The sequence below is a fragment of the Phaethon aethereus genome (genome assembly GCF_964289735.1).
Source record: "Phaethon aethereus genome assembly, chromosome: 1".
In the NCBI taxonomy this organism is placed as follows: domain Eukaryota; kingdom Metazoa; phylum Chordata; class Aves; order Phaethontiformes; family Phaethontidae; genus Phaethon; species Phaethon aethereus.
The window spans coordinates 203,670,862-203,698,491 of NC_138575.1; the positions used below are offsets into that span (position 1 = coordinate 203,670,862).

A 27,630-nucleotide genomic window follows, 5' to 3' on the forward strand; every position below is an offset into this window, starting at 1 on the left:
TGGCTAAGCCTGCTGGTCCAATACTCTAGGCCAGGCTGCTACATGTACGTGGTAGGAAGCATTCTGATGCTCACGCAATAGGGAAAAAGACGAAACGCCTCTATTACATACATGTCTCTGTTCATGCTTAAAGGAATTCAACTTTTGGCAGAAGTAAATTCCTACATAAAAAATAAATGTAGAAACCCATTAAAACCACAAATATAATAATTGCATTATTAAAACAGCTGCATCTACACTATGGTGTAGTACTTAAGTGTAATTCAATTTAAAAAAATCTTAGTGTACAACTAAGATGAGACCCATTTCTCAGTCCAAACCTCAGCATCAGCGCTGCATCGATCTCTACATTAAAACATGCTCTACGGATGGCGACCAACCAAATCCAGGGAAAAACTGCTGCCACAGCTGAAGAGGTCCTCTCCCTAAACAGACAAGGCAGGACAGATGGCGTAGAGTCCCTCCGGCATCGCCGCGGGGACAGGCGACGGCAGATCCCGCAGCACATCAGCAGTGGAAGCTGCATGACCACTACGTCCTGAATTGGTTTGCTGAACATGGTTCAGATTATTGGATATGTCTATAAGCACAATGCTCTTTAGAAGCATTTACTGTATACCCAAACCCTACTTGCTGCAACACACGGTGTCGCACAAGTAGTGAAAACGTCTTCATATTCAAAGGTGCTTGGACATAATTTTCAGGCAGCATTTTACCTTTATTTTAGTGAGTTCCCACTACAAAGCTTTTAGAAGGAAGAAGATGCCAATAGTTTCTTTTTTCTTTTTAATATGTGAAATTGAGACAGACACCTAAATAAATACCTACTTTTACTTGCCTAAGTCTATTCTATGTCTGAAATCTCTAACTTTTAAATAAGGGATAAAATGTTGCCCAAAAGACTAGTTATAGTTACACATTTGTGTTTCTACTAAATCTACAAATCAAAATAGTTCTCAGTTAAAAAGATACAATTTGTATCAACAGTAAAAGGTACTTTCTGGTTCTTCAGGGCCTTACTTTAAATTCCAGCAAGTGTACCAAAATGATCAGCAGTAATAGTGTAAACTAGTGATTTTTTTTTAACACTGAACATTGTTACAATGGATGGAAACCTAAAACTGTTGGCAACTGACTATGCCACGTAAGTACATCTGACATCAATTGCAAAATCTATTTCTATTTTTTATATATATATATATATATATATATAAAAGCTTATGAGGTGCTAGTAAAACCCATGACTTAAAACCAGAAATATCCCTTACTAATACTAAAACAGACTTGGTTGGTCTGTTTCTAGAACTACACTATTTGTGGCAAGAATCAGGCCTACATGATGCAACAGGCCAAAAACTAACTTCAGGAACGCATACGGTATCTTCTCTCCCTACAACCCTCCCCTCCCCAACCAAAACAGAAAAAAAAAAAAAAAAAATTAAGTTATTATTTTGAGCTACAATATCATTACCATAGTGCAGTTAATAAATGTTGCATATCCTCAACACACAAAACCTTTTCAGGCCAGCCTTGATAAATAGCAAGAAAAATCAAACAGTATCTTAAATACAAAACTTGCATTGAGATAATTAAATTCATTTAAAAACAGGTAAATATTTTATGAAAAGCGTATTTTATCCAGTACACTTGTGCACCAATACAAACTAAAAAACACATAAAACAACTAAACAGGGCCCTATGATTTCAAACCCCTTTCTATTGACCAGAAAAACAAAGAGCCGGGTAACAACACACGGGAACTGAAACAGAGTGGCCCAGTTTGGGGAGGTTCTGAGCATTTGCAGTTTCTGCTAGGTTCAAAGGGTGCTGCAAGTTCTCAGCATCTTTCAAAATCAGGCAATAAGGCTTTTACCTTATCCATAAATTAATTTAAAAAAGAATTTTTTTTCCTCCTCTGATTGCATCTGATCTTACTAATTGACTGCATCAACAAAATCTGTAACTATTTAAAACAAAACAAAGCAATGGAAAGTGCCATACTATAAATTACTAATATATTGTTACCCATTTCACCGTTAACTGGTAACTTAATTATTTGTTTAAAAAAATGAAGTCAGTGCTGTAGTAAATCTTTGTTTCCTATAAATAGATGATTATAGCAGAAAAAAGCTCACAAAACCAACCAACCATACATACATACTTATGGTGTTGTAAAAAGTTCAAAAACTTGACTTGAAAATTGCTTGCCAGAAGTAGCAAAATCCTCCTTCTGCAGGTCATTTTAATACCACACAGCCCAAGGACAAACATCCAGCAAGTTAAAAAACGAAAACAAATATCCTAACAACATATAACAAGGATAGAAAGTGCTGCATATAAACCCCTGATGCACCAAAGATTATAACCAGAGACCACAGATTTTTTTTTAATACATATATATATATTAATTTAAACTGGAACATTCTCCAGCTGTGAAAATAGCCATTTAAAATTTTTCAAACTAGAACACAAAACATATCTGGTACTTCCGATGCATGGGGCTATACATACAGACTCCATGATACAGTATTTCACATAAACGGATTACTATATAACCTCCTTGCTGAGAAGGAGATCCCAAATGCTATTGTAGCAAACCTCCCTCAGCATCAGAGCTGAGCTGAAAACTACTAGACACCACAAAGATGCATCATCTCTCAATAACCTAGCTGAGATTTTTCCACTAAGATGGCTGCAGCGAGCTGCTGAGCGTCCGTCACGTGAGGGTTCTTCTTCATAACAATCCTCACAAGATCAGGGGGGAAGATGTTGCAGAGATTTATGTAAACCTTCTCCCGGGTGTCTTGGTGCCTTGGAGGGTCTTGAGGGATTCCACAGTAAGGTACGCGCCAAGTCTGGTCCTGCTGTTCAGGTAAGCTTTGGAAGGCAAACTGCTCGTAACACGGCTGTGTAGGGTTACTTGGCAAGGAGTAGGTCTGGCGATAGCCATATGCATCCATGCCGTAACTCTGCCGATCCCAACTTCCAAGCCCATCCTGGCCAGAATAAGGCTTTCTGTGTCTTAATGGAGAATTATCATATAAATGTGAGTCTGAAATGCTGTCTATTCTCGTGGACACAAGGGCTCTCCCCAGATGCATGGTCTTTGAATGTGATGAACTCTGAGATGTCGAGTAGTCGTTCGGACAACTGGAACGAGCACCGACTGTTGGATGCTGTAGATGCACAGCCATGTATGGAATTGGAGGTTTGTGGTGATGCTTTGGTTCTTCGTGACTATAGCTTTGCACTCGTGTGAGAGGCTCGTGGTAGCTCTGTAGGAAGGGCTGAGTGTTAAGGCGGCCATGAGGGTGCATATGTTGGCACTTCAAGTTTTCTTCTAGCTGTGGGTCAGGCGAACTCATGTAAGAGCGATCACTGTAACCCACGTAGGAATCACTACTGCCACAGCTAATGCTCCCTTCACTGCTGCAGTCAGAGGCTACAGAGCTTATCCTATAATCTGTGTCCAAGGAGAAGCGCCTTTCGGGACTACGTGGACCAGACATACTTAGATTTGAATATGCACTCAGCATAGAGTAATACCCTACATCCACAGGAGACTCACATTTTGGATACTGGTCATAAGGCATTGGTGTTCCGTGATTTTTGGTTGCCATCATCACTGTAGGATATTGTCCCTGTGGTCTTTGATCCTGAGGTGGAAAGTGAACTCCGGATGGAAGGCCGTTAGTTAAAGGTGCAGTACTTTGGGGTTTTGCAGCAGAGGAACTTGGTATACTAACTAAAGAAGGTACAGACCTGGTTTCCAACTTGTTTTTGGTGGGAAGCTTTTCCTCCAAGTCTTGATAGACTTGAGTTCTTATACTAGGATCTGATTGCCTCTTTGGAGCAGCACGCTTCAGCTCAGAAGTGCCATCATTTTTAGTGCTACAGGGAACGCTATTGCTTTTTACCAGTCCTCCTTCACTTGTAGTTTTGGCAGCTGTGCTTCTAGACATGGCACGAAGTTCATCAGCTACAGATCGCTGAGGCTGATTTCCTCTTTCTGGATGATAGTATTTGCATTTGTGTCCATAGGTACATTTCTTGCCTATTAATACAAGCATAATCAGATACGAAAACTTGAACCAAAATCTATTGATTATCAAACAATGGAAATGTCCCTCATTTAAAGATTTACTGATGATTTGAAAGATCTTGCAAATGGTTTTGTGCAACACAGCGTGAGATCGAAGATCTCCTCACCTGTATTGTGGGAAAAAAAGAGGCAGTGGTTGTGTGCTGCAGCTAGTGCTCTAGGAATGCAGACCAACACTACCAGCCACATCTCCAGCTGAACATGACACTGTCAGTGTGTCTGTACAAACCTGCTGTATTGGGGCAAGGAGATACATAGGCAGAAAACTTAATAGGAAAGTCCCACAGAGTCATAAGACCACCGAGTTTCTGCTCAGTTAAAATGGTGGTGTGCCTGTAGGGATGCTCAGCAGCTAAACTTCAGAGAGCTCAGTCAATTTGCTGGAAGAAAACTTAGATGTCTTATGACCAAATCTAAGAAAAGGGCTTTCTGGAGCTTGCAGAATTTAGGTGATGTTTTGGTTCTATTCCTACCAATGATTAATAAAGTTGCTCCTTTAGTTCAACTAGTAGATAGAAATGTTCTCTAACTAGCACATGAAAAAAATCACCTCAGTTTCCACCATCAGCTCAGCATTTCAACTATTCTCAGGCTAAGACAACGATGTAAAAACCTCTGTTTAAAAGCTTTTAATCTTGGTAGTGTTAAAATAAAGCAGGAGCTTGGTCCCCAATCCCAGCGGTAGAGAAAACTGACGAGTTAAATCAAATTACCATATGGACATGGTTGCTTCTTATGCTCTGGCACAATAGGCTTCTTCCTAAGAAAATTGTCCAGACTTGGACCATGGCGGCCAAGAGGATCATCAGGAGGCATAAATCTATTAAGAAAAAAAAAAAAGTATTATAGAAGCAAAAAAGCCTTTTCATATTCCTCATGCAATGACGAAGAACCTCATGACTCTGTCCTACACCATAACCTGCCATGTCAACATTTTTAAGGCTGCGTACTTTGACAACTGTTTTGAAAGGCCCCCTTTCTGCTGCAGGTACTGCCTGAGAGATAGTCACTGAGTCATAGAAATAGCCTTACGTGGACACCCCTAGTCTGCTTCAGACACCTTTGGCCTAGCTCAGCTGACTTGCTCTGCGGCAAAACAGGGCTGCACACAACCCATTCTTCTTAAATCAAAATAAGGGCAGCAATCTCTTGAAACACAACTAACTTTGCAGAACTGTGATGATTGTCTAGGACTCTTGCATCAGTGTTTAGGCACTCAAATACAAGTGTCTGCTTGGCAGACTACTGAGTCCCTCCCACTACAACAAGCCACCAGTAATAACTGCAGTTGATCTGTATGCCAGGGTATGAAGATACCACAAATGGATCTAAACAGACAGTTGAACTAGAGAACTCCTGAGGTTCATTCCAAGATGGGTTTTTCTATGACTCTAGGATTTAGGAGTGGCACAGGCACTCAAAATGGCACAGGCACTCAAAAATGCTGGCTCAGTATGTCAAGAGAATTAGAATACTATACCATAGTATACACCAAATATAGCATATACATTGGCATACACCAAAAGAGCAAAAAATAGCATTAAAAGATATAAAGATACTGTTATAAAAAAGCTCTAGCAAAAACCAAGAGTTGGAGTACTTTTAACTGGAAGGCCAAATCTATGATTGACTATTCCTCCCGTTTTCCTACATGTACCTAATGATTTGGGAATAAGATAAGAAATTCATGCACATCTTCAAACTGTCCTTTCCTCAATTATTTTAGTGGCACATATAAAGACAGAATTACTTACTTGTCATTAACAAATGAATACATCAGCAAGCGTTCATCTATGAACTTCTTCCATTCAGGTTTTTCATTAGCTAGATCCCTGTAGTTATCATTAGAAACAATGATGCCATCTGACTCAAAGGCCAACTTCACTATAAATCGGTCATCGTAGCATACCACCCTTCTCCCTTGCACTCGGCGGGATGGTGTGAACACAAGAATCTTCTCCTTTTCTAATTTACGCAAGATTTCTTGATCTACAAGGAATGAAAATCAAAAATTAAAACAAAAAGGAAAGGAAAGAAAAATGTATGTTTAGTCTCCAAAGACATTAGATTTGACGAACAAAATCCAAGCATTTAGGACTAAACATGTCTGAAATGGCTATAGTCCAGCAGAAGGTGTCTGATATATGGTATTTGAAGTTATAGTCAGCAGTCAACTGGCAATACCTTAAAAAAAACCCAAAACACAAAACAAATCGAAACCTCCTGCTCCATCCAACTTCTCTAAGATCAACACAGGGGACCTCGTTCATGTTGCTGTGGTTAAAAGAAACACTAATTATCAAAATACCAGTGAAAAACCCCTCTGGTTGAGGAAGGGGAAAAAGGAAAATCTTAAATCTTACTGAATGTTTCAGTGAATAGGAGGGCTACCCTCAAGTACAGCCAAGGGTTTCTCATAACTGAGCTCCTTGGTGAAGACAGACCCTTTCTGTGGTACCCAGTAAGAAACAGATTTTGAAACAATGCCAGTAGCCCACATTAATAGGATTGCCTCATAGAAGTTTCTGCCCATCAAGAGAAGGGGTTACTACTAGTACCCACAAGGACTAGAAAACCCACATTCTGTACAAACACTTGGGCTCTTCACAAACATTAACAGCATCCCCCTAACGTCATCTTGTAACCAGGAGCAAATGTGGGATTTTTTTGTTTGTTTTGTTATACCTCCAGCAATAGTTCAGAACATATCTTTCCTTGAAGGTTTTACAGTTTTATACCTAAAGTCTTAGCAAATCCAAACAGATTTCTCTTTAATCCTGCTAAATAAGTGTGTTTAACATTTTATCTAATTCCTTCTTGTCCTACACAGTCCATCAATCACCTATCCAAAAGCATTTTCTCTTTCTCAGTGTGGGACTTGGAGATCCCAAGGAGCTTTGAAAGATGGCCTATTGACATCGGTCTGAACTAAGATTCTGGACGTAGCGCCAATGCACCTAGCACGGAAGCACATACCCCTTGTGTCCATTCTAGCTACCACTCTCGTCAAGAGCAGACAAGCTATGAAAGAAAAGTAAACAAAAAGCTAGGCAACATCTAAAACGGCAGAAGATGCTGAATATAAGTCACGGCTGTTAATAATGGTTTAGATCTCAAATAACTCAACTGTTTTGTAGCCCAAGAAACTTGACAGGGAACATGTTCCATCTAGGAAAAAAAAAAAAAGACTCCAACAAGAAGAAATACAGCATTAATATTACATATAAGCAATATATTTGATGCATTTATCTGCTTAGTAGAAAAAGCACAAGATTTTAAATTAAATCCAACCTTTTCATATTTACCCCCTGCCCCACCATGTGGTAAATGATGAATAAGAGTGTGATGGAAAGCGATTTTTTTCTCTCACTAAGAAAGAATAAAAAAATGTGCCATGTGATGACTGGCAGGTAATAATAAGAAAGATGCAGCTGTTGTTTAATCCAAGAAGCTTCTCAAAAGTACTAACAATGTAGAACTATCTTCATGCTAGTCATCCAAGACTTTTTCAAAATTCAGGTGCATATCTCTGGAAATGGAGATATGCACAATGTATTCCACTAGACTGGTAGCAAACAGGCTCCCTGCATCCTGGTAAGAAAACTGAAGAACGTTTGTTTTACAGAAGATACGATAACCTTCTTGGATCTTCGTCCCATTTTCAGGGTCCATGATTTCACAAGCAAAACTGATTTTTCATTGCTAGACAACTGGTCAATTCTAAGTCTTGCTACTTTCTTGACACTCCTTTTGGGGCTTCTAGCCCTATCTATAGTTCTAGCAGATGTCACAATTTATTTCTAAACAGCCAAATATTTATTACTTAGCCAATGCACTTCTCATACCTCAAACACTAGTTATAGAGAAAGGCATCAAGAGAAAGGCTCCACACTGCCTGTGACGACGGGAGAACAACAAGCTTTCCAAATGTTTTCTTGCATTAACTTGGTACGTTCTAGTAGTAATCATGCAAATGAAATGAAGTGTTGTGAAGATCTTTCCAGATATTTGGAAATGCATGTGGTATTCAAAACATGCTTCCATATTCTTTTAGAAGGCACAGCTACTACTCTTAAAAGTTTCCTGCCTTTACAGGTAGCCATGTTTAAAAAAAACAAACAAAAAACCCCAATCTCCCCTCCCGCCTAAATTCTAGTGGGTTTTTTTTAACCCTCAAATTCCTCTCCTTCAATGATAAAGAGGTGCAAAATTAAGATTTTTTCAAAAGCTATCTCACTTGTTAATACAGATGATGAAAAGGGGAATCGCTCCCTTTCTGTCAGAATAATTCCTGTAACCCGGGCAGTGACTCACCCCAGGTGACCAGCAGACAGGTCAGCCTGGCAGAATCTGCTCACCACAAGCAAGATCACCCAGTGAGTCATTAACTTAAAATCTCTTCACAGCCAATGCTACATGGGCATTACAGATTTAAAAAAATAGCAATTACATTCTTCAAGAAATAAATAGCAATGTTAATGGAAAATATGCCAGGTGATCAGAAAAGGAGGACTCGGAGGGGGCATTGCTTTGTCTTTTTCCTTCCTGAAGACTGCAATGAAGTTACTACACCAAAGATACTTTCTATTATAGTCTTTCATTTCTAAAGATTTGTTCATTTAACCAGTAGCACTCATGCCATGCAAAGCATCAAACAAACCAGCAAAGGTGGATCAGAGCTTACCTGTGATAAGAGCATCAGGTCTTGACTGCTCTTTCCTCCATGCTGGCACAAACACTGTAACATCCTTGTGGCCTCTCTCCAAAAACCAGTCTACCGCCAGTTTGATTCCTCGACAAGAAAATACTTCTTTGTTCCCGTGGCTGAAACACACATTAAAATTCCTTATTATATGACTTCGCTTTTCTATGACTGTAAATGGAGCACAGCAGAACTCGGACCTCAAATCCATGCTCTTCACTTGCACCGTGGTTTCTAAAGGCAGCTGGGAGTCAGTCTGAGCCTTGCCCAAACATTTCCATCACTTGCAAAATGGTGTGGGAGATCTGCCAAACATTTTTAGCATCTGTACACAGATTTGACAAGTAAGGAAAAACATAAGTGTGTTAAAAATCCTCATAGCCCAACCAGAAGTACAGGGCATAACAGGCACGATGGAGACTTGATGCAGGAGGCCTGAAATACCAACGTGAGAGTGTGCAATGTGTTTAGGAAATGCCAGCAGATGAGTATGGAGCACCGGTGTGCATGGTAGCAGGGGAAGAGACAGCAGATCCCCACTGCAGGGACTCTGTGACGCCCTATCTGAACAGGGAAAGAGGGAGGAGAAGGACTCCAAGCCCAAGGAGGTAGCAGGCACTCTGCAGGACAGAGTGAATGTCAAACTGACTGTCCAAAATCAACATGACTAAACTAAGAACTTGCTTAGCACTGCAATTCAGAAGGAGAAATTAATTCTGTGTTAAAAAAGTCATGGAGAGACAGTTCAGCAGAAACCGATCAGACATAAGCAAAACAAAAGATGTGCTTCTGTTGTGCAATAACTGTCTGAGGTAAGGCAAGAGACACAATTATGTCATTTTCTAAAGGCAGATGAGTCCTCAGCCAAATTCTACATCCAGTGTTAGGCATGACATATTACAAAAGACACAAAGGAACTGGAAAGAATCCAAAAGAAACTGAAATGAGACCTATGGGAAAAGGCTGAAGGGAGGGCATTTAGTTAGTCTGGAGAAAAAAGGCAGACTGTAGAGGAACAAAACAATCTTCAGTACATAGGAGATAATTAAAATAGAGGACAGCAATCAACCATTGGGTGTCCATGGAAAGGTTTTGGTAGCAGGGGGCTGCAGGGTGGCCCCTGTTAGAAGCCGTCAGGGGCTGCCCTGTGCCAGGCATGCCCGGCTCCAGCCAGCTGGAGGCAGGGAGGAGGGAAGGGAATGAGGGAACACCAAGGCCAGAGGAGGAGGTGCTGCATGGGGAGCAGGTGCACCCCCAGAGGGACTGCAGCTTGTGGAGAACAGGAGGAAAAGCACAAGAAGAAGGAGCAGCAGAGAGAAACCTCCATGTCCTGACCCCAACCCCTGACACCATTCACTGCCTCTCTGAAGTGTCACCTGCAGCCATGACAAGGGGGAGGAGAGGTGTCTGAAGTGAGCCTGGGAAAAGGAGAAGATAGACCTTTTTCCTCTTAAATATTTTAATGTTTGTCTTTTTTGTTTGCCATTATCTGAATCAGTAATAAAACATCTATGTTAACCTTCCAACTGAAACAGTCTATTCTATTCTAAACTCTCCAAGTTGAGTCTGTTCGGCATGCAACAGTACTTGGTGAGTGATGGCCCTCTGATTATTTTGACCCATGAGTTTTCTTACTCCTGTTCCTCCTGTCTTCTCTCCTGTTCTGCTGGTGAGGGGAGTGAGCACCCAGCTGGGTGGGTGCCCAGGTGCAAGCCACAGCCAACCCACCATAGTCCGACTGGGTAAGGACAGAGAAGTCTTTAACTAGCGTAAGGAACAGTTAAGCACATGTTAGAAAAAGCTTTCTAACTGATCAAAGGGACAGTCTGCCCATGGATTTTGGGATGTCCTCACCGGGCACTTTGCAGAACAAGTCAGACTGCTCCCCTGGGGCCAGTCTGGGTTCTCCATGCACAGGAAAACTTTTCTGTGGGCTCTCCCAGCCCCACAGCTCTCTGTAGCAGAAGAAACACAGAGGCATGGCAGCAAGCTGTTACTTTCTACTTGGCTGGCTTGTCATGTATAGAATGTATGCCATAATCTGCTTTCCAGAAAGGTAAAAGACAATTCTTTCACCATGGAGTGATTTGTGAAGGGGACAATATGATGACACAGGGATCCTACAAGTTCCTCCTACTGGTATGTTTTGAGGTAAATAAAACCACCAAAAAGTTATTTATTTTTTTTCAGTAGGACCATTTTAAAGTACCTACTAGTTCCAGCTTTCTAAAACATAGCACTGACATCCGTTCCTTGATAATTTGAAGGAGCTTGAGTAATTGTGCAATGGACGAAGTAACACAGTAAAAGTGAGAAAAATTTTGAAACTATGTTCAGATTCCAGAAGCCTGTGAAGGAGATGGCATACACGTTCACCTGTGTCTAGGTGTCGAGAGAAAATGAGTCATGGCTAACACCTCTCACAAAGCATCATCTTGAGCACAGGCTGTGTTGAAGGTCACAGGCCCCAAACAAAAGTAAAAAAAGAGAGGGGGAGGGGGGAAGAAGGGTAAAAAAGAGCCCACTACTATTATCTGGATTTAAGCAAGGAACTGTACTACTTTGTCTTCTAATGATGCTGGAGACAGGACCTGGAAACAAAATCATAGATTAAGATATTGCAATTGTTGCCAGCTATAATAATCAAAGTTTGTAGATTTTAGCTGGCACAGGGTACTCCAAGGATAGTTTAAGTCCATCTTCTCTGCTTATAGGGCTATACTAGGAATACTGGCAGGAGCAAGACATCTATGTATCTTAATATCCTGTTTAGCTATGGGTATAGCCCTCTGCAGTAATACATTCCCTGTTTTGTACAGTAATATAATGTAATACACTCTTATATTGTAATAACACTGTAATAGCAAAACAGATAGCAACTTTTTTTCTAGGCATTGTTTTATACTATACAATTATTCTTGTGCTTGTTTGGCTGAAAAACTAGTATCTTTGTGTGTTTCATAACTTCTCAGGAACGGAAAACCAAACCACGTGCAGATATGTCACATTTTAAATGTACATGCACACGTGCATAGAAAAAATAACCAACGGGATTTCCAGCCATGGCAAGTCTAATTACATCTCTCAGTGACAACACAAAATCAGGACGCTTGGGTGCATTCAGTATGTGGTGGGCAGCCATAAAGCCTCCTTTGCAAAGCCTGAGATACAAGAAGTAACTGTTCATGCCATCAGCAGGTCATGTGCAACCATAAACATATTGCAATCCATTTTAAAACAGTCAGGAAGAGCTTGTTCCAGCTACTAAATTCCAGGGAAATCACTGTACTGTTATTACTCTAAACAATCTCCAGGGTTTCAAATGGATAAAACCATTTTTCACTCCTGACAGCGAACAAGCGTTTTGTTAGACTGCGTTTTAGTTACAGTATGTTTCTTCCCGTAAGACTGAGAAATCATTTCTGGAAGGAAATCTTGGCCTCTCTGAAAGAAATAGATGTTCTTGCCTATTGCTTTCCATCGGGTTGGAATTCAAGCCACACTTTTAAAGGCAGACGGAAGACCAGGCAGTTCAACTCCTTAGTTTTCTCTTGCCTAATATGAACCATTAAAATTCTTCCATCCACAATATAAATTTTAAATATACTTAAACTCTAAATTAAATGAAGAAATGGGAAATGCACTGCAATGCATACTAGTTTTTCTGCATTGCTGAGCAAGTGGATGTATAGCTCATATAAATCTTCACATTTTTTTCTGCTCCTTTTCAGACACATGCCTAAGCTGGTATCTGAGTGGATACAAATTCCAAGAAATTTGAATGATTAGTGAGAAAGTCTGTGAAAAAGATGTGCAATTAAAATTTGTTCTTTTCTTCTGTTTTGTTGTCATGCAGATTTGATGCTCTCCTTTTTGTGATTTTTGTGCTTTATCAGCTTTAAAAATACATCATATGGTGAAAAGACTGAAATCACGCTTCTTCCTCTGACTTTTTTCATTCTGATTAGTTGTACTTCTTTGCCAAGAAACTTTCTTTTAAAAATCTCTTCCCAGTTATTACAAGCATGTGAAAGCTCAGAGCAGTCAGCATGACAGCTGGGTGAGACATTGGTATATTCTGCTTTGCTTCTGCTTACTGACTATGTTTCATCTATTCGAAGGAAGGTAGTAAGTGACCATATAGTGACTATATTTAATCTATCCAAAGGAAGAAGTATCTTCCTTAAGAAGTATCTATTTCTCTTTCATACCATGCATGAATGATTCTTTTTATCACCACTTTTATATTTGGCCTGTTGATAGCTGTAGTTTTATTTTTAAAAAGAATGAAAAAAAGAGCAATAAAACACTTCCTGAGCAAAAAATCAATCATGCATTTTCAAGCCTAGAAGAGTTAGTAGCAAGTGGCAAAATACAGTGAAAACAATTTCATTTTCTCTGCTGAGATATTCAAGTGACTAAGGCTTGAAACGAATTGTGGTATACTCCTAAAACACTGACTACTTAGAACAGTTGCAAGACTTCCAGCATGCTCTAACCCAATACTCAAACCAACACAGAGTTCTCAAAATTTGAAAGCTGAAAAACATACACACTGATGACATGAGGCATTAGAGCTGAGGTCTACAGTAATGTCTGTTGTAATATATAGACAGGTTTTTATACAACTGAAATCTGAACACATCAAGATACCTCCCATGAAATAAAAGCATATTGATTAAAAGCAGGAACAACAAAACTAAAACACAGATCAGCCTCGTAAATTTAGAGAGTTACCAAACTATTTTCTTCCATCATGTTATAGGAGGAAAACAGTGTTCAGTCCATAGCATAGAGAGATAAGAATTTCCACCCTTTATCAGATTAGTGACACATTAGCCTGGCAGCCTCGGTTTGTTACCGGGCTCATTCCTTTTTTTAAATGTCTTTTTTTTTTTCCCTTAAGCTCCACTAATTTCCTAATCAGAGTAATAACTTGTCCCAAAGCATTTATCAGTAACCTGGGCCTTCTATCAGTCCTGCATTTATTCCTTTTTATATATACATTTTGGTGCTGACATGAAATGGATGAAACAGTTCCCAAGTGTTTGTTGTTTTTTTTTCCATTAGCCCGTAACAAGTTACTCCAATGCTTTGAGGTCTTTGAAGGAAAAAAAGCCTTGGAAGCTATAACATCTCTAAAAACTTCTTTCGTCTGTAGGGCTTCTAATGCCGGGGCACTCTACCGAGTATAGCAAGCGCGGTCACCAGCCAGACACGCACGCGGGTGTCTGACCAAGCAAGAGTCACACACTCAGCAGTCAGAGGTCAAAACAGGCAAAGAGAAGTTATACTCAAAGCTGACAGTGACAAGCTGCTATCCACATGATCATTAGTTGTTGGAAAAATATTTTTATCTATTCCTTAAAGTGACTTCTCAAAATAACCTAAGAAACAAGTCAGACTACAAAGAAAATGCTGCCTTAGACTGCTGGTGCTACTGAAAGATGAACATCTAAATCAAGGTACCATCACGTTTACCGAGCTCAGCAACACACACTCTGAGAAGAGGCTAATGCGGCTATATTGTTAGTTAGATTGTTATAATACAAATGCAGTTAAATTGCCAAATGACAACTACATCTGGCATAGATGAGACAAATCAAATCATCCTTCAGTTGACACTGCAGGGAGTAATTTGCAGTTGTGGAAAAACTTCCATGTAGACAGGGTATTGGCAAACTTTTCACTACAGCCAAATGACCTGCCTCATGGGTAACGCAGGGGGACAAGACTCAGTTGCCTCAACAGAATTGTCTAATTCCGGTTTAGGCACCTTCGGGTGTCTCGCACTTTCTCCAGCTGAACGTTACTCCTCGATGTCACTAGGGTCTGTCACATCTGTCAGGCTACCTTCTTTTGCCTACCTTAATTATGTAAAGGGAAAATTTAGGGTAGCTTAAAGCTCATCACACAGGGGTACTGAACTACTATTGACTGAAGTGTGTTACCTATTATCTATGCCATGCAGTTTACACTAAATAAGGTTTTCATGTCAGTGGACAAATGCCTTTCTTACTCACGTGGACTAAGGTTCTAAATGAAGATTTTGCATTACAGGATCATCATCTACATGCAAAAAAACCCCACCTTATGAAGCAGGGTTAGAGCTACAGAGTCCTCTGGAAAGCCAACATAGCTCACTGCTCAGGTATGGCATGACTGAATCCTGGGTCCTGGCATGACTGAATCCAGCCTCACTCTCAGCTGTGGGAAGTGTCTATTAAGCTCCACGGCTGCTCTAGGGGATTATCTAATTTACTGTTTCAGGTCTGATTTTTCTGTGTGTGCCTGTGTGTGTGTAAACTTAAAATCAAGCTCATCTGCAAAAGCATTCTAACAAAAGACTTTGTGTGTGTTAGGCTTAAACGTGTAGTCATCTTTCCTCGTCTGGAAAAGGATTAAGTCAACACCATGAAAGCTAGAATAATGAAAGAACAAGACCAGATATGAAGCATCCCATAGAAACTAAATAGCAATTCTTCGAGTCATAGCCTGCAAAAGCCACCTCTCTGCTATTCAGTTGACAGAGGGGGGTTGCTCTGTTTTTAGAAGTTTAACTAATTCATATTCTTTAGCCAATGTAGAGCTTTAAACTTGAAATACACGATGCATCTGGTCAACCATTTTCAGTTTAAGGCACAAATGGCAAGCAATGCCATCTCAAACCATAATAAAAGTTTTTCAAGCGTTAGCAAAAGGTAGAAAAATTCAGAGGGTTTTGTTTGTTTGTTTGTTTTTTAACTACAGCTTGCTAAAGCAGCTTGTCTGGAGCAGTAGTAGTCACCAGACTAGAGCAGCACACACGCTGGCTCTGGCTGGCCAGAGTAAGCTATTCTGGCCCAAGCCTTGTTCTGCACTGCCCTAAAAGAACTCACAAATCTACTCATCATCAGTTGACTAGATGCCACCAGTTACAGAAATATGAACATCCAGTCACATCATGAGGCACATACTTCCTCCCTTGTGTCAGACCTAGCTGTTCTCCCAACCACAAAAACACTAGGTTTCATTTACAGGTAATGGAAAAACAATCCTTTCTGATTTTTTCCCCCCTGAATTAGGAAGCTGAATCAATTCAATTTGCAGCCACTAGATGAAATGCAGGTAGGAGAGCATCCCTGGCAGTAAGATAGAGGCAAGGCTGAAAGCAAGTCACTCTGTGTCACTCATTCGATGTTTTCTGAAACTGCATTCTTAATTAGTCATGCAACAGAGAGGGCAGCATACAGTGTCTGTTCCTTCCAGAAGAGGACAGCTGTCTCATCCTGCTTGTATTATTGGACATCACTCACCCCAACCTTCTTGACAAAACTTCCCCCATCATCAAATACATCCCTTAAAAGAAAATTAGCAGTTCTTATCTAGAGTAATTCTAGTAGTAAATGGTATCATCAAGTACTCTGATGTTGTCCTAATACATGTTAAGAATATAGATCAGAGTCTACCCATTTCTATGAGAACATAAGAAAGAGCTCTCAAGAGTATCACTAGAAAAAATATCTACAGCCTTGCTTAGGGTACAGGGCCATTTCCTGTTATCAACTCCAAAGTGAGCTCGTTGGCTACAGCTTGGAAAAGTGGAGAGGAAAGGAAAGAATAGACTGTGCCAGTTTATAGGTTAGTTACTCATAACAGGACTCTGGACATTTAGATACAGAAATTTGAACAAGATTGTCTGAACTGCAGGTGAATTCCTGTACCTCCCCCACTGCTTTGAACATTGTTCTTTTACATGTGAAAGCTGAAATCTTTCCTTTTAAAGTGCTTATTTACTATTACCTATTTTCTTACAGGGGAAAGGAGAGATCCTGCCAGCAAACAGCTGGCTGCATGGCTGCTGTCATCTTTCACAAACATGGGACCAGCTTTCACAATCAAGGACTGTTTTCTAGCAAAAGATGGGATCCACTTGACCAAGTGTAACAAAAGCATCTTTGCCAACTGGCTGACCAAAATCAGAGCAAAAGGCTGGCCAACACAGCAAGTCATGAGCAATCCAGCAAGCTTCCGGAGTGCGCTGACGATAACTTCTTAACATGGGTGGCTGAGGACCCAATGAGGGAACCTGCTGGACCTCATACTTATGAACAAGTAAGAACTGGTCAGAGATGTGAAGGTCAGGGGCAGCCTTGGCTGCAGGGACCATGAGTGGTGGAACTCAGGATCCCGTGAAGAAAGAGCAAGGAAAAAAGCAGGATCACAACCCCCGACTTCAGGACAGCTGACTTTGGCCTGTTCAGGAGAATCTCATGCGATATGACCCTGGAGAGAAGACGGGCCCAGGAGAACTCGTTGATTTTCAAGGACCACCTTCACCAAGCTAAAGATTGGTGCACCCTGATGTGCAGGAAGTTGGGCAAAGTTGACAGGAGGCCTGCATGGACGACCATGGTGCTCCTGACAAAACTCTAATATAGAAAGAAAGAATACTGGAGATGGAAGCAGGGACAAGTGACGCAGGAGGAATATAAAAACAATACCCAAGCATTCAGGGACAGGGTTAGGAAAACTGAAGCTCACCTGGAGTTGAACCTGGGAAGGGATGTGAAAGCCAAGAAGAAGGGCTTTAAAAAGGTATCAGCTGCAAAAGGAAGATGGGGAAAAAAATGTGAGCCTACTGCTGAATGGGGAAGGGAACCCAGTGACAAATTATATGGAAAAGGTAAAGGTACTTGATGCATTTTTTGCTTTGGTCTTTACTGGCCTTCAGGAATCCCAGGCTCCTGAGACCAGGGTGGGAAGTCTGGAGCAAGGAAGACTTTCCCACAGTAGAGGTTAGGAAACACCAAAACGGGACATTCCCAGGCTGCTAGGCCCTGATGGGATGCATTCAAGGGAGCTGGCTTATGATATTGCACAGACACTCTTGGTAATCTTTGAAAAGTTGTAGTGATTTGGGATGTTCCTAAGGACTTAGAGGAGAACAAATATCCCCAATATCTTCAAAGAAGGCAAGAAGGATAATTCAGGGAACTACAGGCTGGCCAGCCTCACCTTAGTCCCTGCAAAGGCAATGGAGCAAATCCTCCTGGAAACCCTTTCCTAACAAATTATGTAGATTGGGTGAAGGTGATTTGGAACAGTGAACATGGATTTATGAAGAGGAAATAAGCTTGACAAACCTCATAGCCTTCTATGGTGAGATGACTGGCTCAGTGGATCAGGACAGCAGTAGATGGTGTTTATTTTGGCTTTAACAAAGCTTTTAACACTGTCTCTTATAACATCCTCACTGACAAACTAATTAAGTATGGGTAAGATAAGGGGACAGAGAGGTGGACTGAAATGTGGCTGAAATGCTGCACTCAAAGGGTTATGATTAGTGGCATAAAATCCAGCTGGAGGGCAGTCAGTACTGGTGTACCCCAGGGATTGATACTGGGCAAACTTTGCTTAACGTCTTTGTTAATGACCTACTGGGGTAGAGTGCAGCCTCAGCAAGTTTGCAGAGGATGCCTAACTGGGAGGAGTACACCAGATGGGTGTAATGCCATTCAGAGGCACCCTGGCAGCGTACAGAAACGGGCCAACAGGTACCTCAGCAAGTTCAACACAGGGAAATACCACTTCTGCACCTGGGGAGGACTAACACCAGGCATCAGTACAGGTTGGGGGCAAACCAACTAGGAAGCAACTCTGAAGAGAAGGACCTTGGGGTTCTGGTGAACACCAAGTTGACCATGAGCCAGCTACGTGCATTTGCAGCAGAAAAGGCCAACAGTCTCCTGGGCTGTATTAGGAAAAGCGTTGCCAGCAGGTCAAGGGAGGTGATCCTTCCTCTCTGCTCAGCCTTGGTGAGACATATCTGGAGTGCTGGGTTCAGTTCTGGGCTCCCCAGTATGAAACAGACATGGACAATATTGGAGAGTGTCCAGTGAAGGATAACGAAGTTAATCCTGGAGCACCTGTCATATGAGGAGAGGCTGAGAGCTGGGAATGGAGAAGAGAACCCTCAGGAGAGATCTTATCTATGTGTATGAATACCTGATGGGAGGGAATAAAGAGGACAGCAATGACTTCTCACTGGTGTCCAGCGACAGGATAAGAGGCAATGGGCACAAACTGGAATACAAGAAATGTTGTTTAAACATAAAAAAAGAAAACTTTCTTAGAGCGAGGGCATTCAAACACCGGCCCAGAGAATATGTGGAGTCTCCATCCTCAGAGACATTCAAAACCCAACTTGACATGGCCTTGAATTGACACTGCTCTCTGCAGGGAATTGGACTAGAAGATCTCCAGAGGTCCCTTCCAAACTGAATGATTCTGTGATTAAATTTGGTAGAAAACAAGTAAAGACCTGTTAATTCGATTCTTGGATACAGAAAGACTGTTATATTAATAGGTTTAATCTGTTTTAAGGTCCTGTACCATGCATAGCACGCATTCATATTTGGCTCATTTTATGTAGGTGGTCAAGAAAGTAAATTGAGCATAGGAAAGCAAGTCCTAAATACTTAGCTAATAGCTGAATAAACATTAAGGAAAAGTGACTGATCTGGAGCTACTTCTGGAATGTGTTCAGTGCAGTTTGTGGGAGAAGTTGAACCTAAGTCCACCCACCAAGTCTGAGCTGTGCTAACTAGCCAACACTTACACAAGTGTTTGGGATTTATGTGAAATACAATCCAAAGCCACTTTACAAGTCTCTGGATAACTTCTTGGTTGAGTACCAGAATTGTGTTTGTTCCACTGGACATACTTCCTTTACAGCTTAAGTTGAACAAAAAGATTAGGAATGACACACCAGGTAGAAAGAAGTCACAGGAATACCCCATTTACAAAGAAGTAATATCCTTGCTTTACAGGCTAACACATCTACTTAAATAAACAAAACCTATCATATTGGCATAAATAAGAGCTGTATTTAAATTTAATTTCAAAAAGCCTCGTTTAAAGGTAATTGACTTGATTAGAAGCTAAAAAAACCTGGGCCTTTAGCCCAGAAATGTCATGCACAAACTCTTATTTCTAAGCAAGTGAAAACCACATCAAGTCATCAGCAGACTAAAATCGACCTTCTAAACCATGGTGCAAGTAATCAGATAATCCTTATGAGTTACCCAAGTAGTTACTAATCAATTTGTTATTTAATCATTTATATAGTCATCAAAAAACATCTCTCTGCATTTTCTTCTCTCTCTAGTCACCAAAGAAACATGAACGCCTCCCCAAGACAAGTTCCTTGCTATGCACCTAGATGACTGGGGTCAGGATGGGTGAATGCTGTAGGTAAATACGTTATCTGTGGCCATGTAAGTGAAAATCTAAAGCATAGTAATCTCAGGAATTAATGGCAATAAAACCTAACTCCAAACCTGATAACAAAGACCAATTTTACAGACAGACCATTTATCACAGAATAGCCTACCAAGGAGAAGTACTCCTTAAGCCACTTAGTTCTAAATAACTATTTTAATAATCTTAAGTAATCTTACATTTGCTTTAACCTCCTGCATGTACGTGCATATAGCAATGGTGCCTACAAAAGGTTTATTAAGTATACCAAAAATTAATTAAGGACTAGACTGGCAGTGGGAAGGAGAGATTTGATGGCTACCACTGACCTCTTAACAGACTGCTACGCTGATTACAAGACTGGCATGCTCTGTGGTCAACAAAGATGCTTGTGAGAAAACATGCACACAGTTTTAGGCAATTATACTGAACATCAGTGCTTGAACAGGACAAGGTCATTCTGTTTCCATTTAAACATAAAAGCAAAAGCTTCATGGTCACATACCTCATTGCAACATTGCTGCCATCAATAACTATTGGCCTCAGGTTGTCACCATCCTCTGTCACATCCTCCTGCAGTGGAGACTCTGACCTCTGAGACTCTATGGAAGACGCTTCACGTATTACACTAGTGTTAGTATTAGCTACAGTCTGATCAGTCTCAGTTTTATTCCCAAGTTTGACAAGTTCTCCCAAAATATCATTTATTAAAGCATCAGTACCAAGTTTATTTAGTACAAGTTGAACCTGCTCTTCAGAGTAACCCAACTTAAGTGCAAACTCCAGTTTGGTTTGATATTCTTTCACCACATCAGGGGGCTTTTTGACTTCCTTAGGTACTATCTGAGCCTCTTCTATCCTAAAGTCTTGCAAGATTTCATTTCTTTTTAGTATATGAGGCTCTAAGCAAGGAGAACGGCACAGCTGTCGGTGAGTCTTAGGCAATAAATGTGATTCTGATGCAGAATTATTCAGTCTCTCTGAATCATTATCAGAATTTGTGCTTTCTTCAGAGTCACAGCTGGAGCTTCCAGAAGTCTCTTCAGATGCCTCCTTGTCTACATCTTCTTTCCTAGAATTCACCTTATCCATCGTTGGCTTCTCCGCCATTGACCAAGGTACAATTGCATTTATTTGTGTGCCAGTGCTCCCCACATAAAGGTGGCCTAAGTCATGCCCCAGATGATCCTTCAAGCCCATGAAGCTGCTGCATGTACTTGACTCCACTTTGCTGTTTTTCTTGTATTCCTGAATATAAAGTGTTCCGTATTCCTAAAGAGAGAACAAAAATGTTGCAACTGGTTACACATCATAGTTGTTTTGTATGTTCTTACTTCTTCAGAACTGCACTTATTCTCTCCCAACAGAGAAATATGACCTTTTTTTTTTTTGAAACATGGAAAACTTTTTTTTGTGGAAAACTTTTCCTAAGGAACATCCATGGCTACGCAGATAAACAACTGATCATCTGTTTTCTGAGTGTATCAAATGTCTTTACTTAAACATTTCTTGAAATGGGTTTATGAAAGAATAGGAAACCAAACACTAGAAGTTTACCTACTCTAACACAGAGAAAGAACTCATCACGATTTAAAAGAACAGAGATCTTTCTTCTAGCTTAAGACAGTATTGTAACAATGAAAAAAAAAAGCCAGCTATAAAATATTAGTACTAGGAAAGCTTTTTAAACTAAATACCTTAAACTCTCTGTTGAATACAAAGAAATTAGTATAGTACTAGATTATCTGGCTTATTAGGCAAATAAGACATCATAACATGTAAAATGAATTAGTAACAGAAAACACGATTAAACAAAAACTTGCTGGCCCTAAAAGACACTATCAGTTCAACTGAATACACTCAAACTATTTCTGAATTCCCTTGTAAAGCAACAATTAACTCAAGAAAGGCTAACTGCTCTCAACAGAGTGCTGCATTACTAATACATACAGCATTTAGAGACATGGATTGATCTAATGGCCAATAAAGCCAATGGAAGTCTTTGCACTGTTTGCATCAAGCCAAAAAGGCAACAAAATTAAAAGCAGATTTCAACTCTCGGACTAGAGCTGTGCAAGCCTTTTGCTGAATCAAATATATAGATAGAAGTCACGTAGGAAGAGTGGAAGAAGAAAAGTTGTAGTTTTCTGGACTTCATACACTTGCCACATCAGTTTTTCTGGAGGAATTTTGCATAATGGTAGTTATACAGAAGTTAGCTACCCATTTCATCACAAGGATTATTTCCACAATCTACATTTAAAGGCAGATTGCTACCTCTTTCCCTTATTTTGTTCTTTTAAACAGGAATCTTTGCTAACAGCTTCAATAAAAAACGTAAAAGATAAATTATTTCTCATAGATAAAAATGGACCATATGGACCAATTGTACTGCAAGGTTACCATGAAAAAGAATAATTTACATTAAGAGAAGACTATGAAACAAAGAGTTCTTTCACACTTCCATCTTGCAAGGCAGAACATAAAAGCAAGATATAAAGGCAAAGGACTTCACTTGAACTTGACAGATACATTACAGACACAAATTTCATCAAGGAGGATATACTGAGAAAAAACATTATGTCAAGCAGAATCTCTTGATCCATACTAATACCAATTACAAGTACGTCTCATGAACATCCAAAATCTCTGTCAGCAAATACATTAACTCTCCCATTCCCTTACAGGTTAGCATTTAAGAACGACCCAATTATTTTTAAAATAGGGTGTACTTTCCTGTTCTTGGGATAAAGATCTGAGAGTGCACACAAGAGAAATTAATCCAGGCTTAAGACTAGAAAGAACCAAGCAAAAAATCCAATCCATGGTTCAGTAAAAGCAGACTCTATATGTGTTGTGTGCCAAGACATCACCATTGTGGTGGAGCTTTTTGGTTATGGGGCACAAAAACTGACTTCACCTAAGCATCTGTAGTTAAAGTAAGTCAGTCAATCAATCAATCAATCTAGCATCATCATTTTCATCCCCAGCACCTTAATCCAGACAAGACCAACAGGGAAGAAAATGCAAGTTTTATTTAGATCTGATCTTGTTAGCAGGCAGTAGGGCTGTAATACTCTCAAGCAGTGTATCAAGGAATATTACTTTTTCTTCACTCAAAGCTTTAGGATTTCAAGCAACACCACAGATTAAACATAATGAGAATTTAGGAAATGAACCTTTTCACACAGTGATTTATTAACTAACATAATGCACTCGATAGCACAGCAGTAGTAACAAATCACAACAATATCCCAATAAAAGGATACAGTTAAAAAAACACTGTGGCCTTCACAGAACTGACACCAAAGAAAAAATTATTAAAAAAAAATCTCAAACAACAAACCCCTATTGGAAGTGAGGCTGCTTAGCAACCAGCCTTTAGTTGCTAGGATGCGCTCCTTTAACATACCATCATGAATACTAGCACAGCAAAAGAATAATTTGGTATGAACAAAAGCCCATGAAAGAGAGCGGGACTTAAGTGCGTCTGGTTTCCCCTCGGAGAACAATGCAGCTGCCAAACCGATCTGGAAGCCCCGACATCATTGTTCCACCAACCCCACAATCTGCTCTGACTCGAGGAAGTCTAGTTAATGGGCAACATTTTTAAGCTGGACTGAAAAGTTGAGCTGGCTCATGTACCACCGCTGCAAAATACAGGGAGATAATGGGTCACTGCCTAAATCCGTGTACTGTGAAATGTCATTTTAGTATTGAACTAAAAGTAGAGGGAGGGGTTTTTTTTTGGAAGGGAGGAGGAGGTTGCATATTAACAGCATGGAGTAAACAAAGCTTGAAGTGCATAGATCAGAAAGAGGATTTTTTTTTTTAGTGGTAGTTAAAATAATACTTAAGTCATCCTCCAATCGCTTTTTCCTTGAAGTTTAAGTGCTTTACAGCAACTACAATTGTAACACCCTCCAGTGGGATTCAAAGAAGTCACTGGCATGTGAATGTGTCTGAAGATCAGGCAGTATATGAAACATAATTTAGATGATTTGCACATCAACTGCATATGAAAAAAGACCGTAAACTGAGCTTTGTCCATTGTTGGGAACATATTCATAATCAGTCTCGCATCTATCTTCTTTAAGTCTCCTGTCAATCTCCATCTTGCTCCAATATATAATTGCTTCTTCCGCACAGAACTCTGTTTTTCAGAATCTGTTTAAAGACTAGAGTAATAAGAGCAGCAGCTTTAAAATTTGCCACAGATAGTGTACAGTCACCATACTATTGCTTTAAAAGTGTAGTTAAAATGATGTTTACACTGTAAATCCAAAGCTAGTTTTGCATAAGCAGTACACTATTCCTGGCATTTGGCCTAAACCCTGCATGCAAACTGTATTTATTTTCAGGCATTTTCACAACATTTGTGAACTCTGTACACCGTATTTGTGGTCAGCAGCACCTTGTAGAAACACTAGACTTTGGAGCTCCCAACATGATGTCCTTTATGAGATTCATTGATTAGAACCATGAAAATCAGATGTTGCTGTCGAACGCTGCTGGAATTGATTATTTTATCTTGATTTGGTTAGTGAAGAGCAACATGCCAGCCAGTCTATCTGAATGAATTTGTATTCTAAATAAACACTAGTGTACCTATATATAGGACAATGAAGCTCATGAAAACCAGAAAAGGTCACATTTATCCAAGGAGTAACATCAAATAAGAACTCCTTGCACTCTTTATTTACAAGGAACTCTCATTACTCACATATAATTTTAAAGTATGCTTACTGATAATAATGCAATATAGCTAAGAAAAATATCTGCTACAAATTCTGACTCAACTGAGAGCCAAACAAAAATCAGCCAAAAAATTCTTGTCAAGAAAGTCTTCAATTTTTGGTTATGCTCACCACAGCTGAGTAACAGATTTTGTATTTATGAAAAAATTAATAAAATGGGTAACTCCCAATTTGGACATACTTATGACAACATAAGTTTTAAAACTATAACCTGTTTAAAACTACAGTATCTCACACTAGGTTCACTGTTAAAGGCCTAAAGTACTGTATTACTGAGTCAAAGGCATTTATCAAGTAATACTTCTGATGAGCACTGTGCTACTACAGTGTAGAAGTGTAATGTTTTCCCATTTCTTTGGAGTCACCACTATTTTCCACTAACCATTAACAATAATCAGCCCATTAATTCACCTTCACACAAAACAGAAATATTTCTCAAAGGGATATAGGCAAGTAGATCATCCAATCTTTTAAAGTGTATCCAGAATATTGTCCACTTACAACTGAGCATAAGAAAAGCAACTTAACGCAAATTTAGTTCACAGAGGAAAATTACAGGGAGTAAAATGGTGTGTCACATGGCACAGTATTACAGAAACTGTGTATTCTCGAAAGACTGTCAAAACTTTCTGAAGATACATTCTACAATGAAATAGTTCAGCATGTTTTCACACAGGCAGACTTTTTCTAAATCTTCTAAACACAAAATGGAAAATACTGGAATCAGTTTGTTGGAACACTGTCATTCCTTGTCATAAACAGAAGTGCAGAGCTGATCAGAAAAGAAAAAATAATGAATGTATCAGTTACCCAAATTATAAAGATACTGCAACAATGCAAATAAAATAATGAATATGTAATAAATAGCTACTGCTGTAGTTTCTATGTATTTAATTACCATTGTATTTCAGTGAGTGCTGTTGTCTGCATCATTCTATCCAACAAAGGAAGGATGTCCCATTGAACAGATTGGTTAATGCTTTGGGGCAACAGATGTCTACTGGAACTGCAGGAGACCAGCAACTGGTGGCCTGCCCATCTTCTGAAAACTTTCAATAGACTCATGCATATGTTCACACAATAGGGCATGTGGTAGAAATGCAAACCTCTTTTTAACCCTTTTATATGCTCTCTTTCCCTCCCAACTGATATATGAAGGTCTTTGTTTTGTTTTTTTCTTTACAGGATCCTTGGAACACAGGCTCGTGGAGTATACAGTGCTTGTTCTTCAGCCTAGCATCTGAACTCAAAATATAAAACAAAATAGATTAGAAACTTTATAAAATTAGCCAAGCTAGATTTGGCACACTTACGAATAGGTTTCAAAGCACAAAACCTTTGACTGGAACATGTTCCCACCTGAGAGCATCCTAATGCTCTATCTTGCACTACAGTACCCTCAGATAGTCCACAATGGAGCTCTTCCTATTTTCACAAACACAGGAAATTTCACCCATTGTATGGTATAATGGAAGAGTTGTTTATTTGTTTTTAGTTAAAAGCTTTTTCTACAAGGCACAAAGTAAAGTAAATAATAGCTTCTTCGCAAAAAAATGGTAAATACCTGTAACAAAGTTGAAACCTCCTCTACTCCCCAGAGGGCTAGATGAGAATCTGTTCTGTTGACTGCTACTGCCTACCATTTTCAAATTCTTGGAAATACACTGTTACCAAATGCTTTTGAAAGTTCCTTAACAGAATGCACTGTGTGAGATCACCGCTCTTTAATATACTTAATCTTCACACATAACTGTTTTTCTTTTCCTCTTTTGCCAAGAAACACCCAAAGTGTGCAAATCTCAGCTGACACACACGCTAGCTACGTTGCCCAAATGCGAACCCATACGCTGAAACACCAGAAAGGTGAAATGTCCCATTTCTGCAGAGAGAAGCCCATATACTTACGTTCGCTGGAAAACACACAGACATTGGTTTCTTGTAGCTGTTCCAGAAGCAACTCCTTAACACGATTTCAGCTGCAGACTTCAGGCAAGCAAGCAGAACAATGAATGGACGAACAGATGGACCCGCGATGTCTTTGCTTAACCTATTACTGAGCGGACCCGGAGCCAATCACGACCCGCAGAGCTCACAATTAGTTGGCCAGGCAGATGCAAGGCAACCTCCCCACCCTGCATCAGGTTCGGAGGTTTCTAAGATAAGCAAGTTGATGTCATTCTCAGGGTCTGCCCCGGGCAGCATGTGTATTAACGAGGGGTGTGCAGCAACAATAGGCCATACAAAAGAGACTAGCAGGCAGCTGCTGTATGAGAGCCAGAGTTATTAGGGAGCAGGCTGCCAACAAGAAACACCTGGCTTGGGCAGACTTCAGCTTCTCCTCATTGTTTCTAATTCATGAAACAAAGAAAGGAATTATTTTTAAGTAGTAAAAGTTGTGAGTTCCTATTAAAATATATCAGTCTTAAGGAATATAATCCCTTCTATTACGGAAACTAAAAGTTATTTGTAAGGAAAAATATTATAGAGAAATAAATCTATTGGTAGCTATTTGTAGTCCCCTCTTCTTGTTAGCAAAATTAATCGTATTGGTACGAAGTGCGAGGAGGTATGAAAGGAGCACACACTAAACATTGAAACATATTCAGAAACCTCTTTCTGAATCTCCTGACACTTTTGTACATAAATCAATAAATGTAATAAACTGGTATTTACACACAACTCTAACAGAGTACTTGTGGGTAATTTCAATGGAAGGTGAAACTGATTAAACTAAAACCACGTAATATTAATATGTGGAATAATGGATATTTTTAAGCAGTGGCATTGAAGCATTAGGACACTTGACAGAAAGGAACTATGAACCACTC

The 27,630-nt window shown here is 39.8% G+C and overlaps 1 protein-coding gene across 1 annotated transcript; it reads right to left on the reverse strand.

Annotated features, from left to right (window-relative positions):
* Window positions 1-2,657: 2,657 nt before the first annotated feature.
* On the reverse strand, window positions 2,658-26,731 carry ZC3H12C (zinc finger CCCH-type containing 12C; the record flags this gene model as incomplete). The annotated part of the gene is made up of 6 exons (XM_081997003.1): window positions 2,658-4,054; window positions 4,816-4,922; window positions 5,857-6,091; window positions 8,787-8,926; window positions 20,551-21,317; window positions 26,708-26,731. 6 exons carry the CDS (start codon window positions 26,729-26,731, stop codon window positions 2,658-2,660), a joined length of 2,670 nt encoding a protein of 889 aa, XP_081853129.1.
* Window positions 26,732-27,630: the final 899 nt, after the last annotated feature.